Source organism: Scomber japonicus, chromosome 22, assembly GCF_027409825.1.
Source record: "Scomber japonicus isolate fScoJap1 chromosome 22, fScoJap1.pri, whole genome shotgun sequence".
NCBI lineage: Eukaryota > Metazoa > Chordata > Actinopteri > Scombriformes > Scombridae > Scomber > Scomber japonicus.
The window spans coordinates 27,023,702-27,034,158 of NC_070599.1; the positions used below are offsets into that span (position 1 = coordinate 27,023,702).

The 10,457-nt window shown below is 45.2% G+C and overlaps 1 protein-coding gene across 1 annotated transcript in view; it reads right to left on the reverse strand.

Moving 5' to 3' along the window:
- LOC128383647 (F-box only protein 41-like) overlaps window positions 1-9,877 on the reverse strand; it is a gene marked incomplete at its 5' end in the record, with an annotated part of 14,441 nt that extends 4,564 nt beyond the window's left edge. The window contains 10 exons of the mRNA XM_053343238.1: window positions 244-339; window positions 2,169-2,321; window positions 2,701-2,816; window positions 3,028-3,436; window positions 6,770-6,834; window positions 7,055-7,288; window positions 7,391-7,463; window positions 8,342-8,421; window positions 8,504-9,040; window positions 9,740-9,877. Of these exons, the coding sequence (XP_053199213.1) occupies window positions 244-339; window positions 2,169-2,321; window positions 2,701-2,816; window positions 3,028-3,436; window positions 6,770-6,834; window positions 7,055-7,288; window positions 7,391-7,463; window positions 8,342-8,421; window positions 8,504-9,040; window positions 9,740-9,877 (1,901 nt within the window). The remainder of the gene's footprint in view (window positions 1-243; window positions 340-2,168; window positions 2,322-2,700; window positions 2,817-3,027; window positions 3,437-6,769; window positions 6,835-7,054; window positions 7,289-7,390; window positions 7,464-8,341; window positions 8,422-8,503; window positions 9,041-9,739) is intronic.
- Window positions 9,878-10,457: the final 580 nt, after the last annotated feature.

Consider the following 10,457-nt stretch of genomic DNA (forward strand, 5'->3'; position numbering starts at 1 on the left):
CTTCCTTCCTCCCTCCTTCCTTTCCTTCCTTCTTCCTCCCTTCCTTCCCTTCCTTCCTCCCTTCTTTCCTTCGTTCTTCCCTCCTTTCCTTCCTTCCTTCCTTCCTTACTATAGGTGCAAATGACATAACTAGTAAGGATTTTTTACATCTAATTTTCCACTCCTGCCTGTTTAAGGGTTAAATAAAATCCACATTACAATAAACACTTAAAATCCAGTAATAACAACAGAAGTGTATCTGACCAGGGGTGAGCCGGCGCCACCTGCAGGCTGCTGAGGTTCCTGCAGCCTGCACCCAGAGCCCAGAGGACCTCATGACCGAGAGGGTCTGAAGAACTCCTGTAAACACACAGGTGGACAGTAGGGATGAGCTCATGTTTCATGGTGGGTATAACCGATGAATAACTGAATATTAGCTGCATGCCGACTTAGCTAAATGAGCTAAATAGATCAAATGCATCAAATAATACCTTTCAATATTAATAACAAACCAGCTTTAACTGCTAAACTTGTATTCATTTAACCCTTGTGTTGTCCTCTTGGGTCAAATTGACCCCATCTCTTCCTTCCTTCCTTCCTTTCTTCCTTCCTTCCGTCCCTCCTTACTCCTTTCCTTCTTCCCTTCCTTCCTCCTTTCCTTCCTCTCTCCCTTCTCTCCTTAATTCCTTCCTCTTTTTGTCCTTACTCCTTTCCTTCCTTCCTTCCTTCTCTCCTTAATTCCATCCTCTTTTCGTCCTTACTCCTTTCCCTCCCTCCCTCCCTCCCTCCCTCCCTCCCTTCCTTCCTTCCTTCCTTCCTTCTTCTTCCTTCCCTCCCTCCCTTCCTTCCTTCTCCCTTCCTCCCTTCCTCCCTTCCTTCCTTCCAGGACAACAGGAGGGTTAAATGATAATCAGTCTTTTCTTTACACAAACACATTAATTAAAAGAATAAATCTTACAAGCTTACAAATACTACAGGGTGGATTTCTTTTTCTCCCGTCATAAACAACGCTGAGCATTTCCTTTACAATCATGTTAGCAATGAGAGACGTAGCGTTAGTTTTCTCTCTGAGACTTTTGTCACATTTTCGAGAAGCTGTTCCAGATCTTGACGTACTACTTTGGTGATTGATTTTTGTCCATGTGAAGCCACCGTAGCTCAACTCTGCTCCACATATTTCACACCTGACAACATTATCCTTTACTGTCTGTTAGTTTTCCCATGTAGAGTGTGAGAAAAAAGCCTCTATAAGAAGTTATTATTGATATCCCTTTATTCTTTTTTATTTTAGAAACATAAATAACTAGCTACTTTATAAGTTAGACTCTCCGATATTACGTTTGGTTTAACCCTTAAACAGACAACGTGCACCAGGAGATACAGACTCTTTAACCTTCCTGTTGTCCTCCCAGGTCCTTCCTTCCTTCATCTGTCCTTCCTTCCTTCATCTGTCCTTCCTTCCTTCCTTCCTTCCTTCATCTGTCCTTCCTTCCTTCCTTCCTCAGATCTAAGTTCAGCTGTTAGGGTAAATGTTCCCTCCTTCTGTCCTTCCTTCCTTCCTTCATCTGTCCTTCCTTTCTTCCTTCCTTCCTTTCCTTCCTTCTTCCTCCCTTCCTTCCCTTCCTCCCTCCTTTCCTTCCTTCTTCCCTCCTTTCCTTCCTACCTTCCTTCTTCCTCCCTCCTTTCCTTCCTTCTTCCCCCCTCCTTCCTTTCCTTCCTTCTTCCTCCCTTCCTTCCCTTCCTCCCTCCTTTCCTTCCTTCTTCCTTCCTTCCCTTCCTTCCCTCCTTTAGGTACTTTAGGTGCAAATGACATATCTAGTAAGGCCTGTTTAAGGGTTAAATTGTTGTATTTCCTTTTTATGACAGTAGGTGTCTGTTCCTTGCTGCTCCACAGGTAAAATATGGTGTAAAACTACTCAGAGTGGGTCATCATGCTGCTGAGATGTTAAAGAAGCTTTCAGCTAGATATGGAGGAGGTGCTCCAGATGTTGACGGACTAGTTTGGTGATTAGCGTCAGGTCCGCCTCCCTTAGCAACCGTCACAGCAGATAGCAGCTTTATGTCCGTGTGAAGCCACCGTAGCTCAACTCTGCTCCACATATTTCACACCTGACAACATTATCCTTTACTTTCTGGAAGTTTCTCTGAGAACAATTATTGACACATCCCCAGTAAACCAGGTAACTCACCTGTACGTCAGAGTGTTCAGGTTCCTACAGTAGCAGCTGGCGAGCCACATCGTCCTGTCGGTGAGGATGTGAGGACACTGAGTCACGGACAGGTGGAGCAGACTGCCACCTGCTGACCTCAGGAGGGCCTCCACCCCCGGCTCCACACTGCCTCTACACAAACACACACACACACACACACACACACACACACACACACACACATACACACACACACAGTTCAACTACAATACCCACAATGCAACCTGTCAGACCTCAGCAACGTCTTCATTAATGCCTTCAGCTTCACCTCTTTATCAGCTCAGCTCTGACCAATCAGACGACAGCTAGACTGAAATTAGATGCAGTTGCCACAGCAACACGCACGTTTTTGTCATGTTAATAAGATAAGAAAAGCTGTTAACTTCCCCGCTTCTGAGCGTTAATCCCTGAGAACTGTGTGTGTGTGTGTGTGTGTGTGTGTTACTGTGTGTGTGTGTGTGTGTGTGTTACTCTGTGTGTGTGTGTGTGTGTTTTTGTGTGTCTGTGTTACCGTGTGTTTCTGTGGTAATCCTCTCGCGTCTCATCGGCTCGTCTGCTTCGAGGTTTCAGGTTGTCGAGAACCACCAACTGAGTCTGAGTGCACCACTGAGAAAGGGTGGTCAGGAACTACACACACACACACACACACACATACACACACACACACACACATACACACACACAAACACACACATACACACACACACACACACACACACACACACACACATACACACACACACACACATTAAACTCTAAAAACCTGACGTTATAAGTGACAGTTTTATGATGATGATGATGATGATGATGATGATGATGATGATGAAGGCTCATCTACCTCCGATGACACTCTGGCGTTCTCCAGGCGGAGTCGCGTCCAGACCGCCGGGTGACGAGCGACGAACCGCCAATCGGAGCAAACCTCGGCCGCACGCAGCAACGAGCGCACGTCCAAATACGGGAAGACGCAGAAGAGCCCCGCCCTCAGCCTCAGGGTGTCAGCACCCAGCTGACGGTTACCGTGACAACGGGAGGGGGTGGAGTTGAGGGAGGAGAGGATGTCCGATCCAGGTGTGTGAGTCCTGGCAAAGACGAGCCTCTTCATCTCATTGCTGCTCCATAAACCCTCCTCATCTTCATCGTCGTCGTCGTCGTCTTCCTCCTCCTCTTCTTCTTCTTCTTCCTCTGTGCTGTAGTGACGTCGGCCTCTCTTACTCCACGTACTCCCCCATCCTCCCTCCCCAGGCCTGAAAGACAACGAAGGAGAAGAAGAAGAAGAAGGACAATGATGTAAAAGACAATGATGCTTCTTCTACTTCAAAACCTGATGCCTACATTTCCCACAATGCAGCTCTGTGCTTCATTTGGATTGGACTGTATTTATGTATTTAATCTCTTTACATACCACTGCCTCTCTCTCCTCCCGTCTCCTCCTCCTCCTCCTCTGTCTCTCCGACACCAGGAGGGCTGAGCGAAGTGATGGTGTTGGGAGTGGTGGAGGTGGTGAGCCGACCCCCCGTCTCCGTCCCACCCCCCCGAACCCAGAGACAAGGTCCTCATTCTACCTGAAAGACTGCTGGAGGAAAAGGAGATATATGTTATTGTAGACTGTAGGTATGGGTATGGAGACCATGAATGTAGAATGTAGACTTTAGGTATGGGTGTATGGACCATGAATGTAGACTGTAGGTATGGGTGTGTGGACCATGAATGTAGACTTTAGACTGTAGGTATGGGTGTGTGGACCATGAATGTAGACTTTAGACTGTAGGTATGGGTGTGTGGACCATGAATGTAGACTTTAGACTGTAGGTATGGGTGTGTGGACCATGTATGTAGACTTTAGACTGTAGGTATGGGTGTTTGGACCATGTATGTAGACTTTAGACTGTAGGTATGGGTGTGTGGACCATATATGTAGACTGTAGACTGTAGGTATGGGTGTGTGGACCATGAATGTAGACTGTAGACTGTAGGTATGGGTGTGTGGACCATGAATGTAGACTTTAGACTGTAGGTATGGGTGTGTGGACCATGAATGTAGACTGTAGACTGTAGGTATGGGTGTGTGGACCATGTTTGTAGATTTTAGACTGTAGGTATGGGTGTGTAGACCATGAATGTAGACTGTAGACTGTAGGTATGGGTGTGTGGACAATGAATGTAGACTTTAGACTGTAGGTATGGGTGTGTGGACAATGAATGTAGACTTTAGACTGTAGGTATGGGTGTGTGGACAATGAATGTAGACTTTAGACTGTAGGTATGGGTGTGTAGACCATAAATGTAGACTGTAGGTATGGGTGTGTGGACCATGAATGTAGACTGTAGACTGTAGGTATGGGTGTGTGGACCATGTATGTAGACTTTAGACTGTAGGTATGGGTGTTTGGACCATGTATGTAGACTTTAGACTGTAGGTATGGGTGTGTGGACCATGAATGTAGACTGTAGACTGTAGGTATGGGTGTGTGGACCATGAATGGAGACTTTATACTGTAGGTATGGGTGTGTGGACCATGAATGTAGACTGTAGACTGTAGGTATGGGTGTGTGGACCATGAATGGAGACTGTAGACTGTAGGTATGGGTGTGTAGACCATGAATGTAGACTGTAGACTGTAGGTATGGGTGTGTGGACCATGAATGGAGACTGTAGACTGTAGGTATGGGTGTGTGGACCATGAATGGAGACTTTAGACTGTAGGTATGGGTGTGTGGACCATGAATGTAGACTGTAGACTGTAGGTATGGGTGTGTGGACCATGTTTGTAGACTTTAGACTGTAGGTATGGGTGTGTAGACCATGTATGTAGACTTTAGACTGTAGGTATGGGTGTGTGGACCATGAATGTAGACTGTAGACTGTAGGTATGGGTGTGTGGACCATGTTTGTAGACTTTAGACTGTAGGTATGGGTGTGTAGACCATGTATGTAGACTTTAGACTGTAGGTATGGGTGTGTGGACCATGAATGTAGACTTTAGACTGTAGGTATGGGTGTGTGGACCATGAATGTAGACTGTAGGTATGGGTGTGAGGACCATGAATGTAGATTTTAGACTGTAGGTATGGGTGTGTGGACCATGAATGTAGACTTTAGACTGTAGGTATGGGTGTGTGGACCATGAATGTAGACTTTAGACTGTAGGTATGGGTGTGTAGACCATGTATGTAGACTTTAGACTGTAGGTATGGGTGTGTGGACCATGAATGTAGACTGTAGGTATGGGTGTGTGGACCATGAATGGAGACTTTAGACTGTAGGTATGGGTGTGTGGACCATGTGTGTAGACTGTAGACTGTAGGTATGGGTGTGTGGACCATGAATGGAGACTTTAGACTGTAGGTATGGGTGTGTGGACCATGAATGTAGACTGTAGACTGTAGGTATGGGTGTGTGGACCATGAATGGAGACTGTAGACTGTAGGTATGGGTGTGTAGACCATGAATGTAGACTGTAGACTGTAGGTATGGGTGTGTGGACCATGAATGGAGACTGTAGACTGTAGGTATGGGTGTGTAGACCATGAATGTAGACTTTAGACTGTAGGTATGGGTGTGTAGACCATGAATGGAGACTTTAGACTGTAGGTATGGGTGTGTGGACCATGAATGTAGACTGTAGACTGTAGGTATGGATGTGTAGACCATGAATGGAGACTGTAGACTGTAGGTATGGGTGTGTAGACCATGTTTGTAGACTTTAGACTGTAGGTATGGGTGTGTAGACCATGAATGTAGACTGTAGACTGTAGGTATGGGTGTGTGGACCATGAATGGAGACTTTAGACTGTAGGTATGGGTGTGTGGACCATGTGTGTAGACTGTAGACTGTAGGTATGGGTGTGTGGACCATGAATGGAGACTTTAGACTGTAGGTATGGGTGTGTGGACCATGAATGTAGACTGTAGACTGTAGGTATGGGTGTGTGGACCATGAATGGAGACTGTAGACTGTAGGTATGGGTGTGTAGACCATGAATGTAGACTGTAGACTGTAGGTATGGGTGTGTGGACCATGAATGGAGACTGTAGACTGTAGGTATGGGTGTGTAGACCATGAATGTAGACTGTAGACTGTAGGTATGGGTGTGTGGACCATGAATGGAGACTTTAGACTGTAGGTATGGGTGTGTGGACCATGAATGTAGACTTTAGACTGTAGGTATGGGTGTGTGGACCATGAATGTAGACTGTAGACTAGGTATGGGTGTGTAGACCATGAATGTAGACTTTAGACTGTAGGTATGGGTGTGTGGACCATGAATGTAGACTGTAGACTAGGTATGGGTGTGTAGACCATGAATGTAGACTTTAGACTGTAGGTATGGGTGTGTGGACCATCAATGTAGACTTTAGACTGTAGGTATGGGTGTGTGGACTATGAATGTAGACTGCAGACTGTAGGTATGGGTGTGTAGACCATGAATGTAGACTGCAGACTGTAGGTATGGGTGTGTAGACCATGAATGTAGACTGCAGACTGTAGGTATGGGTGTGTAGACCATGAATGCAGACTGTAGAGAATGTATCGTCCAACAGAAGTAGTCATGGTGACAGGCCTATGTTAGTCTACCTGTAGTGATGGTGGCTGTACAGCTGCTCTCCCAGTCTGTAGGAGCCTGAAACACTGTAACTCCTCTGGAGGAAGAAAAGGAGGATGAAGAAGAGCAAGAGCGAGAGAGAAAGGAGATAATAATGAAAGTTAGAGTTAATTCTGGGAGGCCATGGACCGTTTTCTATGTTTCAGCCAATCAGTCCCAATTTACACATATTTAACATCACGATCAGTCACATCATCACTTTTTATTAATTTTATATTATTTTTATATTCCAGATGTTTAAGTTTTCTTCTTCTCACCCGGTTGCTGAACGTTCCCTGCATCTTGTTCGTGATGATGTCGTCGGTGCTGCCGTCCAGACTGCGTCCTCCTCGACCGGGCGCGGGGGCGTACGGGTCGGCGTACGCGTCCGGGTGTGTGTGTTTGTCGTGGCGGTGTGTGTAGTGGTGGTTGTGTTGGTGTGTGTCAGAGCTGAGCAGCAGTAAGTGTCGCTCCGCTCGGTCGGCGCGCTCCAACAACGTCTCGATGAAAACCTGAAAACAAAACACAATGATATTTAAAACGTATAAAAACTACAGTAATATAACAGTAATAATAATAATAAGTAAACAGTATTAGAGGGTCTGTAGTATCACCTGCAGTCTGGATTTGGCTGCAGCTTCTTTCTCTGCCGTCTCTCTCAGGAAATGCTCGATGTCCACCATCTCCCTGTAAAACACACACGTCAAAATGTAAAAAATGTAAAATACACTAACACACACACACACACACACACACACACACACACACACACACACACACACACACACACACACAGAATCACTGATAAATTAACATGATGGGGACAAAATAATAATAATACTAATATGACCGCCTCTGAGCTGGGCTGTGACTTATGTTACATAATTCATTATTCTTGTGCAGATAATTATGTGGTATAAAAATACACACAGATACAAAACACAGCGCTAAATGTCAACAACAATATTTAGATGCATGCAGATACATGAAACCGGCTGACCTCACACACACACACACACACGCACGCACGCACGCACACACACACACACACACACACACACACACACACACACACACACACACACACACACACACACACACACACACACACACACACACACACACACACACACACACTCCCCCCTCAGGGCCGTTGTGCCTCACTGTCATCTTATATTTATCATCACAGCAGACCACAGCTGAGAGTGAGTGTGTGTGTGTGTGTGTGTGTGTGTGTGTGTCTGTCTGTGTGTGTGTGTGTCTGTGTGTGTCCAGTGAGGCAGACTAAACATGACGTGTCCTCTGTCTGTGCATCATGTTGTGTTCTCTGTTCGGTTCATTAGGAGCTGCAGATCGCTGCATATTCATGCTGCATAATGATCCAGATGTTATATAAAGACATTATACTGTTGACTGTTGTTATTATTATTAAAACTAAATGTGGTGCTGTAAAACAATCCAGCGTATTTGCAGTTGTGCCGCTGGCTCCTAATGGACAACCTGATTACTGTGATTATATTAAACAGAAATGAACAGAACATTGGATCCAGTGAAGAGTTACTGACTGTTGTCGTTCAATCAGCTTCTTTTCTTTTCCCTCCAGGTCGTTCTTTAGTCTCTGCATCATCTCCATGGCAGCAGAGACCTGATGGAACAATAGTCAGTGTTTTTAAATGTTATCTTTTCCTGAAACATGTGTTTATATTATTTCTCACAGCTCCTCCCACCTGTCTGAACAGGAACGTCGCCCTCTCCTCCACTTCCTGTTTCTCTCTCCTCAGTCGCTCTCCGTCTCTCTTCTCTCTCTCCAGCTCTGTATCCCTCCTCTGCAGCTCCACTCTCAGTCGGCCCATTCGCCGGTTCACCCTCTCCTCCACCTCTGCAAAGGTCCGGGCAATTTTCCGATCCAGCCCCAGCCCGAGCCTCTCCTCCAGCCCGATCCCCACTGACAGCCCAAACTCCAGGCCCAGCTGGACTCCCAGCTCGCCCAGTTTCTTCCCAGGAAATGGCTCCAAAGAGCCGGGGAGAGCCAGAGCAGTGGAGGGGTCCTCTGTAAGTCCTGAGGAGGCAGGAAGAGCACGATCTGACGGGCCAAACATTTCCCTGAGCAGATGAACGGAAGCAGAGGACGAGGCCAGATCCAGGCAGGCCAGCGGCAGGGGGAGGCTGTGGGGCTCCATGTCCAGAGAAGAGCTCTGTTTCTGGGACACAGCAGGGCTGGGGAGTGGGAGGAGAGTCCCAGGTCTGGAGCTTCTAACCCGAGTCTGAAATGTGAGATGTTAATGCTGAGAGGTCTGTGATTGGATTAAGGTTCAGTTTGGTGAAATGTTTTAACCTCCTACTGTATATAGTATTTAAACAGAGACATGGTTTACTCTCAGTTATGAGACAGTCAACAAATACATAAAAGATATAAGACATATAATAATTTTATTGTCATTGTAGGGGCTGCACAAATTTGAATTTGCCAACATAATTCAATAATTAATATACATTTATTTAGATTATTTTGAAGAGTATTTTTGCCTCCATTTACCATTAATAAGTGGATAAATAACACAATGTCTAGTGTCTTATAACAAAATCTGAGCAGGTCTTAAACAGTACTAGTAACAAGTTAACTAGCCTCTAGTGTGTGAATACTGGCCTCAATGATCTAAAACTATTATTTATTTTACTTAATCTAATTTTTATCCCTCTTATTTTCTCTTGCATGCATTTGTCTCAATTTATTAGTTTTTTCTTTGCAATTTGTTCTTTATTTTTGTTCCTTTTCTACATGTTCTCACTTGTTCTGTCTTATTATCAGCTTGTTAATCAACTGTGAAGCACATCAACCTGTATGAAAGACGCTATATAAATAAAGTTTGATTCATTGATGTGACCCACATTTTAAACAACAATAAACACCAAATCCTATCATTATTATGATCAATATGAATCAGCTGTGGGTCCTGGCTCACCTGTGAAAGCACCAGCAGGGTCTCGTAGGTGTGTCGGCTGACCAGGTGAGCGCGGAGCTCAGGTACGGACGAGAACCGACACTCGTCACCACAGCGAGGACAAAAGTAGGGCAGCTCGGCGGAGGAGGAGGAGGAAGAGGAGGAGGTGGAGGAGGAGGAGGAAGACATGATTCACCAGGGAAAACAGAAGATGAGGAAGCAGAAAGACCTGAAAGATAAAAACAGAAACAGAAAACAATAGAAAAAGGCTTCAGTTAGCGATAGAATAGAAGAAGAAACAAAGGAAATGGTGTTTTTATTCGGGTTTCTCTTTGATGACGCACATGATGTTCAAGAATGAGTGAACCTGAGTTAAAACTGGGTCAGTGGGTGTGTGCTACATAATTGATTTTGTGGATATAAAGATTTAATGAGACATGAAATCTTTAGATTAAAAAACAGCTAAAATGTTATTTATATAATTATTGACATGTTTAAATAAGGTCCACACACATGTCCCACTAATGTCACATCCAACAGGCGAAGGTCCTCGCCTGTTGGGTTTGACATTAGTGGGACATGCGTGTGTGTGTGTATTTTTGTGAAGATAATCGCTAACTGAAGCATGCATGTTCCACCCCAATGACTGGCTGACACAGGATATAAATATAAAAACACACACTTGCTGATGATGCCCCCATCCAACCCCAACCCCAACCCCCACCCATGCAGAGGAATT